General features: G+C 39.7%; 1 protein-coding gene across 1 annotated transcript in view; it reads left to right on the forward strand.

Moving 5' to 3' along the window:
- Positions 1 to 19,313, forward strand: part of LOC128688410 (PAX3- and PAX7-binding protein 1) — a 198,569-nt gene that overhangs the window by 135,095 nt on the left and 44,161 nt on the right. The window contains exons 10-11 of the mRNA XM_053776269.2: positions 4,737 to 4,910; positions 11,256 to 11,424. Coding sequence (XP_053632244.1) covers positions 4,737 to 4,910; positions 11,256 to 11,424 — 343 coding nt within the window. The remainder of the gene's footprint in view (positions 1 to 4,736; positions 4,911 to 11,255; positions 11,425 to 19,313) is intronic.

Genomic DNA, 19,313 nt, shown 5'->3' on the forward strand with positions numbered 1-19,313 from the left:
CTTTTTCTCCATATACTCTTCCCTCCTTGCATCACTTCTACTTTGTAAAAACTTCTCATATGCTAACTTTTTCTCCCTTACTACTCTCTTTACATCATCATTCCACCAATCGCTCCTCTTCCCTCCTGCACCCACTTTCCTGTAACCACAAACTTCTGCTGAACACTCTAACACTACATTTTTAAACCTACCCCATACCTCTTCGACCCCATTGCCTATGCTCTCATTAGCCCATCTATCCTCCAATAGCTGTTTATATCTTACCCTAACTGCCTCCTCTTTTAGTTTATAAACCTTCACCTCTCTCTTCCCTGATGCTTCTATTCTCCTTGTATCCCATCTACCTTTTACTCTCAGTGTAGCTACAACTAGAAAGTGATCTGATATATCTGTGGCCCCTCTATAAACATGTACATCCTGAAGTCTACTCAACAGTCTTTTATCTACCAATACATAATCCAACAAACTACTGTCATTTCGCCCTACATCATATCGTGTATACTTATTTATCCTCTTTTTCTTAAAATATGTATTACCTATAACTAAACCCCTTTCTATACAAAGTTCAATCAAAGGGCTCCCATTATCATTTACACCTGGCACCCCAAACTTACCTACCACACCCTCTCTAAAAGTTTCTCCTACTTTAGCATTCAAGTCCCCTACCACAATTACTCTCTCACTTGGTTCAAAGGCTCCTATACATTCACTTAACATCTCCCAAAATCTCTCTCTCTCCTCTGCATTCCTCTCTTCTCCAGGTGCATACACGCTTATTATGACCCACTTCTCGCATCCAACCTTTACTTTAATCCACATAATTCTTGAATTTACACATTCATATTCTCTTTTCTCCTTCCATAACTGATCATTTAACATTACTGCTACCCCTTCCTTTGCTCTAACTCTCTCAGATACTCCAGATTTAATCCCATTTATTTCCCCCCACTGAAACTCTCCTACCCCCTTCAGCTTTGTTTCGCTTAGGGCCAGGACATCCAACTTCTTTTCATTCATAACATCAGCAATCATCTGTTTCTTGTCATCCGCACTACATCCACGCACATTTAAGCAACCCAGTTTTATAAAGTTTTTCTTCTTCTCTTTTTTAGTAATTGTGTACAGGAGAAGGGGTTACTAGCCCATTGCTCCCGGCATTTTAGTCGCCTCATACGACACGCATGGCTTACGGAGGAAAGATTCTTTTCCACTTCCCCATGGACAATAGAAGAAATAAAAAAGAACAAGAGCTATTTAGAAAAAGGAGAAAAACCTAGATGTATGTATATATATATATGCATGTGCGTGTCTGTGAAGTGTGACCAAAGTGTAAGTAGGAGTAGCAAGATATCCCTGTTATCTTAGCGTGTTTATGAGACAGAAAAAGAAACCAGCAATCCTACCATCATGCAAAACAGTTACAGGTTTTTGTTTCACAGTCATCTGGCAGGACGGTAGTACTTCCCTGGGTGGTTGCTGTCTACCAACCTACTACCTAGAATTATTGAGTATATATATGTCAGAAACATTGGCTCGTATGACGTATTTATATGTTGAAAACAGTCAAAGGGTTAATACTACTACATTGTAGTATAAATACTTACCCAAAACAATACTGCCTTACACCCATTTGTAGCATTCTCATACGGTAAACTACTCTCGACAGCTCACAATGTCATATACCCATAATATAATTTCAATATTTATTATTGAAACTATTGTAATTAAAGTAAAATTACTGTCTACTATAAATAAAAAAAATGTGCAACTTAAACTATGATCAATTTCTTTAGTATTAAGCAGTCTGTAAGCCATTAAATTAAGTCTGTCCATAATGCCTAGGCATGATAGTGGCTGTCTTTGCACTGCAACTCACTATTTTAATTTCATAATCTCAATGTAATCTTGCAAAGAAATAAAATTTGTTTTTTGTTTGTTTGTTTTATTGGAGGTCTGTACCCTCAAAGGGCTAAAGGAGGGGTTTGAGATATTGGCTGTTTGGAGTGATATCTAAGCTGTCATATCTGGGCACCTTTGCAAGAACAGTGATTGTGTGAATGTTGGTGAAAGTGTTTCTTTTTTGGGTCACCCTGCCTCGGTGAGAGATGGCCAGCGTGTTAAAAAAAAAAATCTCCACACAATATTCACACAACACATTTGGTCTCAAGCATGATATCTTCACTGCCTCTATCCTCCATATTGCTGTAGCATGTCTCACACCTATACAAAAGGTGTTGGTACCACTATACTCTGCTACATTCCCTTTTTTGCCTCCATAGACAAACTTTTCTTTCTACATATACTTCAATACACCACCTACCTTTTTCCTCCCTCATCTCTCTTATGAGTCACCTCATCTGTCATAGGCCCATCTTCCAACATGATAACTCCCAAATATCTAAATACTATGTACATCCACTTCCATACTTCCTCCAGTCAGAATTCAGTATATAATGCTCACACGTGTTGTTATCTTCATCACCTTGCTCTTTTTTACATTCATTTAATTTACTCCTTTTACACACCCTTCCATATTCATCCATGAACCTTTGTTATTTCCCCTTGAGAATCCCCTAAAAGAGCTATGTCATCAGCAAAAAGCATCTAGGATAACTCCATTTTGTATCAGATCCAACAGCTTTCACTCCTACCCCCCCTTCCCAACACCCTAGCATTTACCTCTTTCACAACCCTATCTATAAATATGTTTAACAACAATGGTTACATCACACTCATTGCTGTCTAAATCCTACATTCACTGGGAAATAGTCCTCAACCGTCCTACATACCCTAACCTGAGCCTCGCTCACTCCCTAAACACTGCAAACTGCTTTTAGTAACCTCCCTCCCATTCTGTACATTTGTACAAAAATTATATCTAATTATTAACTTAAAAAATCTTCCTGCAATTCAAGCATGGTGTACTCTATTAATAAAATTTATACTCTGAAAATTTGAAGTACAGTACTGCATTTAATGTGTAAGGATAATGTTTACAAACCTTTTATATAACATTTTTAAAAAAGCACCTCAGTGGCAAAGTTCTTAACCCTTTCAGGGTCCGTACCGTAGATCTACGGCTTTACGTTCAGGGTCCAAACCGTAGATCTATGCCATGAGCTCAGCTCACTCTGATAAGCTGTGAGTGGTAAATTTGGGCCTAGATATGAGAGAATACATCTATGTGGTATGTGTGCACCATATAAAACAAATCCTACAGCACACAGTGTATAATGAGAGGAAAAAAACTGAGACCGTGATTTTTGATTAAAACAGCAACTTTGCAGTGTTTTTTCATATGTTTTTTATAGTTGTATTTGCGATTTCTTGGTCTCATTTGATAGAATGGAAGACATATTACAGAAATAGAGATGATTTTGATTGGTTTTAGCACGGGAAATTGCTTGAAACTGAGCTCAAAGTAGCAGAAATGTAAATTTTTGACGATGTTCAAGAGTAAACAAACGACCTCACACGTCGAATACGCACCAGCTGGTGAGTCTAATGTACATTCACAAATGTGGTGATGATATTTATACAATTATTACAACATTGCATAAAAGTAAATCTTCTATTTTTTGGTTTGAATAAAAATTCATTATGTGAATAAAAAATAAAAATGAATTGTAAAGCTTGAAAACATAACTAATGAACAGAGGAAATGTTGGTTTAGTGCCAGGAATGCCTGCATTGTTTATTCTGGACCCTATTTTGAAATTGGAATATTTTGAACTTTGTGTTAAATTGGCCAAATTACCAATTTCTGATCACTTTATTTTGTAGTTGAAACAGTTGACTTGGCGATTTCTTGTGCTCAATCGATAGAATAGAAGTAATACTAGTGAAATAGCTAAGAATTTGGTTGACTGGAATAATGTAATTGGCCTAAAATGGGAGTCAAAGTCAGCAAAATCGCCGATTCGTAAATATCGCTGACACATCAAAATTTGCAAGAGCATAATTTCATCAGTTTTCCATCTCTATCTCCACCCGTCCTTCAGAGTGCAGTAACTGTACTTCCCACCTCCAGAACTCAAATCTGGCTAACCAGTTTCCCTGAATTCTTTCATAAATGTTACATTGCTCACACTCCGACAGCATGTGAAGTCATAAAAGCCATTTGCCTCCAGTCTCTCCTAAATATGCATGTGCACACTTTCTGGAAGTCTAAGCCCTTTGCATACAAATTCTCCTCTGCCCTTTAGGTGACACTTTTAGAAATTCCACAATTCCTTGTAATCTCCAAGCTATGGATTTTCTGCATAACATTCACACCACATATTGCTCTCAGACATGACATCTTCACTACCTCAAGCCTTCTCCTTGTTGCAGTGTTCACCACCTATGCTTCACACCCATATAAGAGCATTGGTACCACTATGATCTTATACATTCCACTCTTTGCTTCCATGGATAACATTCTTTATCTCCACAGACTCCTCAGTGCACCACTCACCTTTTTTTTTTTCGTCATTGGTGTATTAGTGTATATAATTTTTGTCTGTTTTTCATGGGATCTTTTTGAAATGTCTCTTGCATCACATACATTCCAAGGTTGTGTTTTATTTAGAAGTTTTTTGGGGGTAAAATTTGTAGAAATGATTTGTACATTAGATCCATGAGCAAATGTGGGTTAATAACAAAATATGAATCAAGATGTTCAGTTGATCATACCTGGTTAATTTTTTTATCAAGTGCAAATAAAAGATTTTTTAACAAGCCAGTAATATTGTTAGGTAAAGGTGCAATTGGTGACGAGTATCGGACGAGACGTGCAGCAGAACGGGAAGGTCGCCGAACTCGAAGACGAAGGGAACGGGAGAAAAAGGGGGATGCTAGTCATCATGATGGAATGTCAACTGATGATGAGGAATCACAGTCAGAGATACAACTGGTGCAGTCTGAACTTGGTATGTAGTAAAGTGACTTCATGCTTAGTTTTTCATGTTATGTTCTTTGTTTTGTAAGTTATTGAACATTCTTGTCACAGGGATATTTAATAAGCAGTCAAAAACTTCATAGCTATGTGTGCTTATTCTGTTAGAATATGATGAGTAAGTCAGTATTGTGGGGGGCATAATTCACAAATAACCCACACATTGGTGTGGAAATTAGTGATTATAGCAAATAAACTTGCCTTTAATATAGAAAAAAGCAACATTTGGTAGTAAATCATCTCCATAATAGACACGAAAATTAACTAAACCATGTGAGAAAAAAGGATGAGAGTGAGCTCCTGGGTTTGCTTGTTGATCTTAAATGAAAATTTTTTGCTCCTCTCCACCTCGTTTAATAAAAATACACCCAGACCATCAATTGGAGCACAATTAGTGTGTAAGATCATCTTAAATGCATTAAAAATTGTAGTGAAAAAATATAAACATGGGGAATGGATTGGTATTTTGAGGAGTAAAAGTAATTCACAAGAATTACATAGTTTACTCAATCTGTGGTTTTCTTTGTTCTTCCCCAAACTTCATGAGCCAGGAGCCATTTGTCGAACCAGACTTGTAGTCTGTCCAGATCCCCTTGTAATCGTAGTTGATCCTGGAGTTTACCTGGAGAGAGTTCCGGGGGTCAACGCCCCCGCGGCCCGGTCTGTGACCAGGCCTCCTGGTGGATCAGAGTCTGATCAGCCTGGTTGATCAGGCTCTGATCCACCAGGAGGCCTGGTCACAGACCGGGCCACGGGGGCGTTGACCCCCGGAACTCTCTCCAGGTAAACTCCAGGATCAACTACGATTACAAGGGGATCTGGACAGACTACAAGTCTGGTTCGACAAATGGCTCCTGGCTCATGAAGATTAGGGAAGAACAAAGAAGACCACAGATTGAGTACAGGTTAGGGGATCAGAGGCTGCAAACATCACTTAAAGAAAAGGATCTTGGGGTAAGCATTATAACAAACTGTTGCAGCACATGGGCTCTTGGCAAACCTGAGAATAACATTTCGACATCTGAGTAAGGAATCATTCACGACATTGTACACTGTGTACATCAGGCCCATTCTGACACATCAAGAAATTGGAGAAAGTGCAAAAGTTTGCAACAAGATTAGTTTCAGAACTGAAGGGTATGTCTTACGAGGACAGATTAAGGGAACTCAGCCTGTTGACACTAGAGGATAGGAGGGGCATGATAACGACATATAAAATACTGAGAGGAATCAACAAGGTGGACAGAAACACAATGTTCCAGAGATAGGACACAGCAACAAGGGGTCACAGTTGGAAGTTGAAGACTCGGATGAATCACAGTGATGTTAGGAAGTATTTCTTCAGTCACAGAGTTGTCAGGAAGTGGAATAGTCTGGAAAGTGATGTAGTGGAGGCAGGATCCATACATAGCTTTAAGAAGAGGTATGATAAAGCTCATGAGCAGGAAGAGTGACCAGTAGCAGCCAGTGAAGAGGCTGGGCCAGGAGCTGTGACTTGATCCCTGCAACCACAACTAGGTGAGTACAACTAGGCGAGTATAGAGAGAGAGAGAGAGAGAGAGAGAGTGAGCGAACCTTTGCTTGTTATTAAAGTATGTCTGTTGTGACGGGTTCCTAGGAGATAAGGTGGTGAAAGGATACACAATGAGATAGTTGGTTACACTTGTATTGGCAGAGTCTTGAGGGGAGTATAGCCCAGCCTACTTGTTCTTGTCTGTGCCTATACTGGAACTGAGAGGGAGGCCTGCAAGCGACTGCTCACATGCGTCACTGCATGACATCACACATGCTAGCCACTGAGCCTAGCTGGATAGAGAGCCTATATATAATATGGATGATACACCTGCGATATACTACAGAAGTATATCACAAAGGAATTCAGTAACACTACTGACATGTCGACCTCCCTTTAAAACTACAAACACAAAATAGGCCGTCCCTTGCTTTTTAGGACATCCTTCAGCTGTCTACGAAGTGATTAACACACATTCTTCAGGGTAAATTTCCTCATGGGGTAAATTTCCTCCATGATTCATGTATGGTATCTTAAAGCCTTGGGAATAGGCTGATCATCTTCCCATAGTAGATCTCTCATAACCCAGAGTTCATATCTGGGGGGATTTACCTGGCCAGTCATTAAAGAAAGGTACCTCACACTCATGAAGCCATTGAACATCAGATTTCGTGGTGTAACAAGGAGCATTGTCTTCCATAAAAACTTGGGACCACACTGCATGAAGGGTTCAGGCAAATGATCACTTCACAATTCTAGATACACTATTACAGTTAATGTTAGAGGGGACATTTTTCTAGGTTTCCTTGGGTGTGCTTTTGCTCTGGGCATGTCATGAACACTTTCCTCAAAGAAGTAATGCAGGCAGGGCCTTGCTGAAAATACACATGCATCAATGGCTTCTACTATTTTCTTTGTTTGATGGCCTGCCTTTTGTAATCGAATGACCTCTGCAGTTGACTCTTGTGGCAGTATCTTACTCCTGCCCATTTTAATTCACCAATATCCATAAATGTCCAGCAGACTTGGCCTTCAAGACAATGCTGCAGAAGGGGACCACAGACACAGAATTTCCCAAAGTTAATAGCCTTAGGGAAATTCTTAGATGACCTACTACAAGGCACTAGGCCAATATAACTTGTTTTGTCTCACCAAGAAACCTACCAGGGTCTGGTATTACTTTGGACATTAAAGTATGCCAGGTGCCTTCCACTTGGCATATTGTATTGATGGACAATATGTATGTATGCTCTCATTAGAGCTTGCAACTTATTTTTTTTTTTTTTTTTTTTTCAACAAGTCGGCCGTCTCCCACCGAGGCAGGGTGACCCAAAAAAGAAAGAAAATCCCCAAAAAGAAAATACTTTCATCATCATTCAACACTTTCACCACACTTGCACATTATCACTGTTTTTGCAGAGGTGCTCAGAATACAACAGTCTAGAAGCATACACATATAAAGATACACAACATATCCCTCCAAACTGCCAATATCCCAAACCCCTCCTTTAAAGTGCAGGCATTGTACTTCCCATTTCCAGGACTCAAGTCCGACTATATGAAAATAACCGGTTTCCCTGAATCCCTTCACTAAATATTACCCTGCTCACACTCCAACAGATCGTCAGGTCCCAAGTACCATTCGTCTCCATTCACTCCTATCTAACACGCTCACGCACGCTTGCTGGAAGTCCAAGCCCCTTACCCACAAAACCTCCTTTACCCCCTCTCTCCAACCCTTTCGAGGACAACCCCTACCCCGCCTTCCTTCCCCTATAGATTTATATGCTTTCCATGTCATTCTACTTTGATCCATTCTCTCTAAATGACCAAACCACCTCAACAACCCCTCTTCTGCCCTCTGACTAATACTTTTATTAACTCCACACCTTCTCCTAATTTCCACACTCCGAATTTTCTGCATAATATTTACACCACACATTGCCCTTAAACAGGACATCTCCACTGCCTCCAACCGTCTCCTCGCTGCTGCATTTACCACCCAAGCTTCACACCCATATAAGAGTGTTGGTACTACTATACTTTCATACATTCCCTTCTTTGCCTCCATAGATAACGTTTTTTGACTCCACATATACCTCAACGCACCACTCACCTTTTTTCCCTCATCAATTCTATGATTAACCTCATCCTTCATAAATCCATCCGCCGACACGTCAACTCCCAAGTATCTGAAAACATTCACTTCTTCCATACCCCTCCTCCCCAATTTGATATCCAATTTTTCTTTATCTAAATCATTTGACACCCTCATCACCTTACTCTTTTCTATGTTCACTTTCAACTTTCTACCTTTACACACATTTCCAAACTCATCCACTAACCTTTGCAATTTTTCTTTAGAATCTCCCATAAGCACAGTATCATCAGCAAAAAGTAACTGTGTCAATTCCCATTTTGAATTTGATTCCCCATAATTTAATCCCACCCCTCTCCCAAACACCCTAGCATTTACTTCCTTAACAACCCCATCTATAAATATATTAAACAACCATGGTGACATTACACATCCCTGTCTAAGACCTACTTTTACCGGGAAATAGTCTCCCTCTCTTCTACACACCCTAACCTGAGCCTCACTATCTTCATAAAAACTCTTTACAGCATTTAATAACTTACCACCTATTCCATATACTTGCAACATCTGCCACATTGCTCCTCTATCCACTCTATCATATGCCTTTTCTAAATCCATAAATGCAATAAAAACTTCCCTACCTTTATCTAAATACTGTTCACATATATGCTTCAATGTAAACACTTGATCTACACATCCCCTACCCACTCTGAAACCTCCTTGCTCATCCGCAATCCTACATTCTGTCTTACCTCTAATTCTTTCAATTATAACCCTACCGTACACTTTTCCTGGTATACTCAGTAAGCTTATTCCTCTATAATTTTTACAGTCTCTTTTGTCCCCTTTCCCTTTATATAAAGGGACTATACATGCTCTCCGCCAATCCCTAGGTACCTTCCCCTCTTTCATACATTTATTGAACAAAAGTACCAACCACTCCAACACTATATCCCCCCCTGCTTTTAACATTTCTGTCATGATCCCATCAGTACCAGCTGCTTTACCCCCTTTCATTTTACGTAATGCCTCACGTACCTCCCCCACACTTACATTCTGCTCTTCTTCACTCCTAAAAGATGGTATACCTCCCTGATCAGTGCATGAAATTACTGCCTCTGTTTCTTCCTTAACATTTAAAAGTTCCTCAAAATATTCTCGCCATCTACCTAATACCTCCATCTCCCCATCTACTAACTCCCCTACTCTGTTTTTAACTGACAAATCCATATTTTCCCTTGGCTTTCTTAACTTGTTTAACTCACTCCAAAATTTTTTCTTATTTTCATTAAAAATTTCTTGACAGTGCCTCTCCCACTCTATCATCTGCTCTCCTTTTGCACTCTCTCACCACTCTCTTTACCTTTCTTTTACTCTCCATATATTCTGCTCTTCTTATAACACTTCTGCTTTGTAAAAACCTCTCATAAGCTACCTTTTTCTCTTTTATCACACCCTTTACTTCATCATTCCACCAATCACTCCTCTTTCCTCCTGCACCCACCCTCCTATAACCACAAACTTCTGCCCCACATTCTAATACTGCATTTTTAAAACTATTCCAACCCTCTTCAACCCCCCCATTACTCATCTTTGCACTATCCCACCTCTCTGCCAATAGTCGCTTATATCTCGCCCGAACTTCCTCCTCCCTTAGTTTATACACTTTCACCTCCCTCTTACTTGTTGTTGCCACCTTCCTCTTTTCCCATCTACCTCTTACTCTAACTGTAGCTACAACTAAATAATGATCCGATATATCAGTTGCCCCTCTATAAACATGTACATCCTGGAGCCTACCCATCAACCTTTTATCCACCAATACATAATCTAATAAACTACTTTCATTACGTGCTACATCATACCTTGTATATTTATTTATCCTCTTTTTCATAAAATATGTATTACTTATTACCAAATTTCTTTCTACACATAGCTCAATTAAAGGCTCCCCATTTACATTTACCCCTGGCACCCCAAATTTACCTACTACTCCCTCCATAACATTTTTACCCACTTTAGCATTGAAATCCCCAACCACCATTACTCTCACACTTGATTCAAAACTCCCCACGCATTCACTCAACATTTCCCAAAATCTCTCTCTCTCCTCTACACTTCTCTCTTCTCCAGGTGCATACACGCTTATTATAACCCACTTTTCACATCCAATCTTTATTTTACTCCACATAATCCTTGAATTAATACATTTATAGTCCCTCTTTTCCTGCCATAGCTTATCCTTCAACATTATTGCTACTCCTTCTTTAGCTCTAACTCTATTTGAAACCCCTGACCTAATCCCATTTATTCCTCTCCACTGAAACTCTCCCACCCCCTTCAGCTTTGTTTCACTTAAAGCCAAGACATCCAGCTTCTTCTCATTCATAACATCCACAATCATCTCTTTCTTATCATCTGCACATCATCCACGCACATTCAGACTTCCCACTTTGACAATTTTCTTCTTCTTATTCTTTTTAGTAACTTATTATGTTTATTAAATAAATAGTTAATGTTATTTACCCCTCTGTCAAAGATTAGTGCCTTGATGCAAGTGAAAAGTTCTTGATCCAGGGAATTAGAGCTACCATCCACTTCTTTTAATCAGATTTGATTACCTCCTATTTCTCATTCTCCAAGCATTGTATGACCCCTGTGGGTTTAGCACTTTCAAATAAATATTATAATAATGCTATTTACCACAGAGCGCATCGCTTCAGAAGCTCGGAAAGTATTTGAAGACGTAGAGGACGACTTCTCTCAGTTAAAACGCATCATGGCAAGATTTGAGGAATGGCGCAGTAAGGAGGGCGCCACATACTCGGATGCTTATGTATCTTATAATTTGCCCCAAATATTCTCTCCTTATATAAGGTCAGTAATAGAGAAACGACATGTTGTCTGTAAGTTTCAGAACTTTCTTTCTTTTTCTTTCAACAACTGGCCATATCCCACTGAGGCGGGGTGGCCCAAAAGGAAAAACGAAAGTTTCTCCTTTTACATTTAGTAATACATACAGAAGAAGGGGTTACTAGCCCCTTGGTCCCGGCATTTTTGTCGCCTCTTACAACACGCATGGCTTACGGAGGAAGAATTCTGTTCCACTTCCCCATGGAGGTAAGAGGAAATAAACAAGAACAAGAACTAGAAAGAAAATAGAAGAAAACCCAAAGGGGTGTGTATTTATATGCTTGTACATGTATATGTGGTGTGACCTAAGTGTAAGTAGAAGTAGCAAGACGTACCTGAAATCTTGCATGTGTCTTCTTTTTCTTTCTTTCAACACACCGGCCGTATCCCACCAAGGCAGGGTGGCCCAAAAAGAAAAACGAAAGTTTCTCTTTTAAATTTAGTAATTTATACGGGAGAAGGGGTTACTAGCCCCTTGCTCCCGGCATTTTAGTTGCCTCTTACAACACGCATGGCTTACGGAGGAAGAATTCTGTTCCACTTCCCCATGGAGGTAAGAGGAAATAAACAAGAACAAGAACTAGAAAGAAAATAGAAGAATACCCAGAGGGGTGTGTATATATATGCTTGTACATGTATGTGTAGTGTGACCTAAGTGTAAGTAGAAGTAGCAAGACGTACCTGAAATCTTGCATGTGTATGAGACAAAAAAAAAAAAGACACCAGCAATCCTACCATCGTGTAAAACAATTACAGGCTTCAGTTTTACACTCATTTGGCAGGACGGTAGTACCTCCCTGGGCGGTTGCTGTCTACCAACCTACTACCTAGGAAGTTTCAAAATTACAGTTATGTATTTAACTTTTGATTAATCTCTTCTAACATGAAAATTAGGTTACAGGTCTGCATCCCTTTATCTGAAACCCTTGGGGCCAGTACAGGTCAGCCATCACTAATCCAGCAATCAGTTATCTGGTTCCATCAGTAATCCGGCACTAATTTTGTCTAGCATAATTTCAAATTTCATCATTATACTGACTCGGAAATTGTGCAGATGGTTGTAAATCCACAGCAGTAAGCCAGTGGAGGAGAAAGCAGTGAGGAAGATGTAGCAGGAAGTCTCTTGATAGATTAATTAAGTGTATTCTAACCTAACCACTCTGTAATCCAGCAAACTCTCTAATCCGGCACACTACAGGTCCCAATGATCCCGGATTAGTGAAGGCCGACCTGTACTGTTTTGAATTTCAGAATTTTTCAATTTTCAGAATAAAGGTGGGGGTCTAAGGCAGCACCCCATAATCAGACATTAACACTGCAGCAAAAATGTATGAATATTCACACTAAGTGGGATAAATAAAGACTACAAATATTACTATGGTTTATTTATAGAGTAATGTATTGATAAATGAAATAATGGGATAATTATAGACCAGGAACATGATTCTCAAGACGATTAACAGACGGCGTTTTTAAAGACTTCTTCGAGCGTCATCTGTCTTACTAACATAGGTTTCTGCGTAAGCATTCTCTCTTTAACTGAGTAAATTTCCATAGTCTCTTGCTCGCTGATAAATGCAGTTTGTTCAAGGCTAGCAAGTAACTCATCGCACATTTTCACCATACCATCTATGGGGACTTTTTCATCTGTGTTCACGATATCATCATCACTACTATTCTCATGTTTATTTTTATTTAACACCATTTCAGCAATTTCAACATCACTCAAAGAATCCGCAACAGGTGCATCATTTTCAGCGTTCAGCATTTCTTTGATGTCAGCTGCCTGTAACTTATTTACACTTTCGTCCGATAAGCTTTTAGCATAAGTTACAAGGTTTGATATCGTCTTCTCATCAGCGACACAAAATCCTTCAAAGTCTTCATCTGTATGTCCATTTACATCAAACATCATTTTAGGCCAAAGTCTGTGCCAAGCGAAAACAAAATAGTATCAGCGAACAGCAGACGTGTGAACACTACAAGCACTGAGACACAACTGATGCCTGCCACTCTGGCTGTCAGTGGTCATGGCGGCGTGACTCAGCGCTGAGATGACTGATGCTCCACGAAAAAACTTCGGTTTTTGGAACTTTTCGAAATTCAGAATTTTGGATAAAGGGATGTGGACCTGTAGTGTATAATGTTATATTGGTATTTTATTAAGTTGTCCGAACAGTATTTTCTTTACGTATTTTTTTCCACTCTTCACATAGAGTATGGGTATGTACTAGTTGTAGCTACAGTTAGAGTAAGAGGTAGATGGGACAAAATGAAAATGGCAACAGTAAGAGAGAGAGGTGAAAGTTTATAAACTAAGGGAGGAGGAAGTTATGGTGAAATATAAGCAACTATTGGCAAGTATATGTTGCAAGTATATGGAATAGGTAGTAACTTACTAAATGCTGTAAAGAGTTTTTATGAGGATAGTGAGGCTCAGGTTACGGTGTGTAGAAGAGAGGGAGACTACTTCCCAGTAAAAGTAGGTCTTAGACAGGGATGTGTAATGTCACCATGGTTGTTTAATATATTTATAGATGAGGTTGTAAAGGAAGTAAATGCTAGGGTCTTTGGGAGAGGGGTGGGATTAAATTTTGGGGAATCAAATACAAAATGGGAATTGACACAGTTACTTTTTGCTGATGATACTGTGCTTATGGGAGATTCTAAAGAAAAATTGCAAAGGTTAGTGGACGAGTTTGGGAGAGTGTGTAGAGGTAGAAAGTTGAAAGTGAACATAGAAAAGAGTAAGGTGATGGGGGTATCAAATGATTTAGATGAAGAAAAATTGGATATCTAATTGGAGAGGAGGAACATGGAAGAAGTGAATGTTTTCAGATATTTGGGAGTTGAGGTTAATCATAGAATTGATGAGGGAAAAAAGGGGAGTGGTGCGTTGAGGTATATGTAGAGACAAAAAAACGTTATCTGTGGAGGCAAAGAAGGGAATGTATGAAAGTATAGTGGTACCAACACTCTTATATGGGTGTGAAGCTTGGGTTGTAAATGCTGCAGTGAGGAGACGGTTGGAGGCAGTGGAGATGTCCTGTCTAAGGGCAATGTGTGGTGTAAATATTATGCAGAAAATTCGGAGTGTGGAAATTAGGAGATGATGAGGAGTTAATAAAATATTAGTCAGAGGGCTGAAGAGGGGTTGTTGAGGTGGTTTGGTCATTTAGAGAGAATGGATCAAAGTAGAATGACATGGAGAGCATGTAAATCTGTAGGGGAAGGAAGGCAGGGTAGGGGCCTTCCTCGAAAAGGTTGGAGGAAGGGGGTAAAGGAGGTTTTGTGGGTGAGGGGCTTGGACTTCCAGTAAGCATGTATGAGCGTGTTAGATAGGAGTGAATGGAGACGAATGGTATTTGGGACCTGACGAGCTGTTGGAGTGTGAACAGGGTAATATTTAGTGAAGGGATTCAGGGAAACCTGTTATTTTTACATAGCCGGACTTGAGTCCTGGAAATATGGACTTCAGTAAGGCTTTCGATAGAGCTCCACATCAGAGGCTATTGAGGAAACTTAAGGCAAACAGAATAGGAGAAATTTTTTCCTGGGTAGAGGCATGGCTGACAAATAGGCAGCAGAGAGTTTGCATAAATGGGGTGAAATCAGAATGGGGGCATGTCACAAGCGGTGTTCCTCAGGGGTCAGTGTTGGGCCCGTTGTTGTTCACAATTTACATAAACGACATAGGTGAGGGAATAAATAGTGACATAGCAAATTTGCCGATGACGCCAAAATAGGCCGTCTAATTCATTCTAATGAGGACACTAGAGCACTCCAGGATGATTTGAATAGACTGATGCAATGGTCGGAGAAGTGGCAGATACAGTTTAATATAGACAAATGCAAATTTCTAAATGTTGGAGAGGAAAATAACCATGCGACATATAAACTAAATAATGTAGATCTTAATACTACCGATTGTGAAAAGGATTTAGGAGTTCTGGTTAGCAGTAATCTAAAACCAAGACAACAGTGCATTAGTATTCGCAATAAAGCTAACAGAATTCTTGGCTTCATATCTAGAAGTATAAATAATAGAAGTCCTCACGTTGTTCTTCAATTCTATATATCCTTGGTTAGGCCTCATTTAGACTATGCTGCTCAGTTCTGGTCACCGTATTACAGAATGGATATAAATGCTCTGGAAAACGTACAGAGAGGATGACAAAGATGATCCCATGTATCAGAAATCTTCCCTGTGAGACTGAGGGCCCTGATTCTGCATTCTCTCGAAAGGCGTAGAATTAGGGGGGGATATGATCGAGGTGTATAAATGAAAAACGGGAATAAATAAAGGGAATGTAAATAGCGTGCTGAAAATTTCCAGCCAAGACAGGACTCGCAGCAATGGCTTCAAGTTGGAAAAATTCAGATTCAGGAAGGATATAGGAAAGCACTGGTTTGGTAATAGAGTTGTGGATGAGTGGAACAAACTCCCGAGTACAGTCATTGAGGCTAAAACGTTGTGTAGTTTTAAAAAAGTTAGATAAATACATGAGTGGGTGTGGGTGGGTGTGAGTTGGACCTGACTAGCTTGTGCTGCTGGGTCTGGTGCCGTGCTCCTTCCTTGAGTGGAGGTGACCAGACTGGGTGGGTCATTGGGGTAATCTGGGGGGGGGGACATGGACCTGCTCTGCATGGGTCAGTAGGCTTGTTGCAATGTTCCTTCTTTCTTATGTTCTAAATGGGAAGTACAATGCCTGCACTTTAAAGGAGGGGTTTGGGATATTGGCAGTGTGGAGGGATGTGTTGTGTACCTTTATATGTATATGCTTCTAGACTGTTGTATTCTGGGCACCTCTGCAAAAGCAGTGATTATGTGTGAGTGAGGTGAAAGTGTTGAATGATGATTAAAGTATTTTCTATTTGGGTATTTTCTTTCTTTCTGGGTCACCCTGCTTCGGTGGGAGATGGCCGACTTGTTAAAAAAAAAAATGGCAGAAAGTCAGAAAGTGGGCTATTGCAAGTATGGGTAGTGGGGAGGTTGAAGAGGGATGGGATAGTTTTAAAAATGCAGTATTAGAATGTGGGGCTGAAGTTTGTGGCTATAGGGGGCTGGGTGCAGGAGGAAAGAGGAGTGATTGGTAGAATGGTGAGGTAAAGGGTGCGATAATAGAGAAAAAGGTAGCTTATGGGAGGTTTTTTAAAAGCAGGAGTGATTTGAGAAGGGCAGAGTATATGGAGAGTAAAAGAAAAGTGAAGAGAGTGGTGAGAGTGCAAAGGTAGAGCAAATGATAGAGTGGGAGAGGCACTGTCAAGAAATTTTGCTGAGAATAAGAAAAAATATATTTTGAGGAACTTTTAAATGTCAATGAAGAGAGGGAGGCAGTAATTTCATGCACTGGCCATAGAGGTGTATAACATCTTTAGGTGTGATGAAGAGCAAGATATGAGTGTGGGGAGGTGTGTGAGGCATTAGGTAGAATGAAAGGGGGTAAAGCAGCTGGAAGTGATGGGATCATGAGAGAAATGTTAAAAGCAGGGGGATATATAGTGTTGGAGTGTTAGTATTTTTGTTTAACCCTTTCAGGGTTTCCGACGTACTAGTACGTCTTACACGCCAGGGTTATTGATGTACTATTACGCGTAAATTCTAGCTCCTTCAAATCTAGCGAGAGAAAGCTGGTAGGCCTACATATGAAAGAATGGGTCTATGTGGTCAGTGTGCACAGTATAAAAAAATCCTGCAGCACACAGTGCATAATGAGAAAAAGAAAAAACTCCGACCGTGTTTTTGGTTTAAAACAGCGACTTTGCAGTGTATTTTCGTATGGTATTAATGGTTGTATTCTAGTTTTCCTGGTCTCATTTTATAGAATGGAAGACATATTACAGAAATTGAGATGATTTTGATTGGTTTCACAATGAAATGTACTTTGAAATTGAGCTCCAAATAGCAGAAATGTTCGATTTTTGGCAAAGTTCAAAAGCAAACAAATCATGCCACGCGTCCAATATGCATCAACTGTTGAGTCTAATATTCTTTCACAAGTGCGCTGATATTATTTATACTATTTCTACACTAATGCCGTAGCCTGCATAACAGTAAATCTATTTTTTGTGAGAATAAAAATTCTAAGTGGAAAGCAAAAGAAATGTAAGAGAGGCCTGGAGACATGACTAATGAACAGAGAAAATGTTATTTTAGTGCCAGGAATGTCTGTCTTGTTTATTCTGGACCCTATTTTGAAATTGGCATCTTTTTTAATGTGTGAAATTGGCAAAATTGCCAATTTCTGACCACTTTATTGGATAGTTGAAATCGGTAAATGGGTGGTTTCTTGTACTTATTTGATAGAAAAAAATGGAATTCTAGTGAAATAGTTATGATTTTTGTCGACTAGTACACTGGAATTGGCCGAAAATAGGGCTCAAAGTGGGCGAAATCACCAATGCATAAACGTTGTCGAGACCGCTAACTTTGCGAGAGCATAATTCTGTAAGTTTTCCATCAAATTTCATACTTTTGGTGTCATTATGATTGGAAAAAGATTCTCTATCATTTCATAAGAATTTTTTTTCCCCGAAAAATTTTCGACCCTGAGAACAAGTTGGGGGGAGGGCCCTTGACCCTGACAGGGTTAATAAATGTATGAAAGAGGGGAAGGTACCTAGGGATTGGCAGATATTGTGTATTGTTCCTTTATATAAAGAGAAGAGGGACAAAAGAGATGGTAAAAATTATAGGGGATTAAGTTTACTGAGTATATCAGGTAAAGTGTATGGTAGGGTTATTATTGAAAGAATTAGAGGTAAGACAGAGAGCAGGATTGCAGGTGAGCAGAGGCTTTAGAATGGGTAGGGGATGTGTATATGAAGTGTTTACATTGAAGCTTACATGTGAACAGTATTTAGATAAAGGTAGGAAAGTTTTCATTGCATTTATGGATTTAGAAAAGGCATATGATAGAGTGGATAGGGGAGCAATGTGGCAGATGTTGCAAGTGTATGGAATAGGTAGTAAGTTACTAAATGCTGTAAAGAGTTTTCATGAGGATTGTGAGGCTCAGGTTAGTGTGTGTAGGAGAGAGGGAGATTACTTCCTGGTAAAAGTAGGTCTTAGACAGGGATGTGCAATGTCACCATGGTTGTTCTACATATTTATAGATGGGGTTGTAAAAGAAATAAATGTTAGGGTGTTGGGGAGAGGAGTGGGATTAAATTATGGGGAATCAAGTACAAAATGGGAGTTGCCACACTGTTTGTTGATGATACTGTGCTTTTGGGAGATTCCTAAGAGAAGTTGCAAAGCTTGGTGGAGTGGTGTGTTGAGGTATCTGTGGAGACAAAAAACATTATCCATGGAGGCAAAGAAGGGAATGTATGAGAGTATAGTGGTACCAACACTCTTATATGGGTGTGAAGGATGGGTTATAAATGCTGCAGTGAGGAGGCAGTGGAGATATCGTGTCTAAGGGCAATTTGTGGTGTAAATATTATGCAGAGAATTCATAGTGTGGAAATTAAGACGAGGTGTGGAGTTACTAAAAGTATTAGTCAGAGGGCCGAAAAGGAGTTGTTGAGGTGGTTTGGTCATTTAGAGAGGATAGAACAAAGTAGAATAACTTGGAGAGCGTATAAATCTGTAGTGGAAGGAAGGCGGGGTAGGGTTTGTCCTAGGAAGGTTGGAGGGAGGAGGTAAAGGAGGTTTTGTGGGCGAGGGGCTTGGACTTCCAGTGTGTGTGAGCATGTTAGATAGGAGTGAATGGAGATGAATGGTTTTTGGGACCTGATGAGCTGTTGGAGTGTGAGCAGGGTAATATTTTGTGAAGGAATTCAAGGAAACCGGTTAGCCAGACTTGAGTCCTGGAGGTGGGAAGTACATTGCCTCCATTTTAAAGGAG

This window comes from Cherax quadricarinatus, chromosome 2 (assembly GCF_038502225.1).
Source record: "Cherax quadricarinatus isolate ZL_2023a chromosome 2, ASM3850222v1, whole genome shotgun sequence".
Classification (NCBI taxonomy): Eukaryota; Metazoa; Arthropoda; class Malacostraca; order Decapoda; family Parastacidae; genus Cherax; species Cherax quadricarinatus.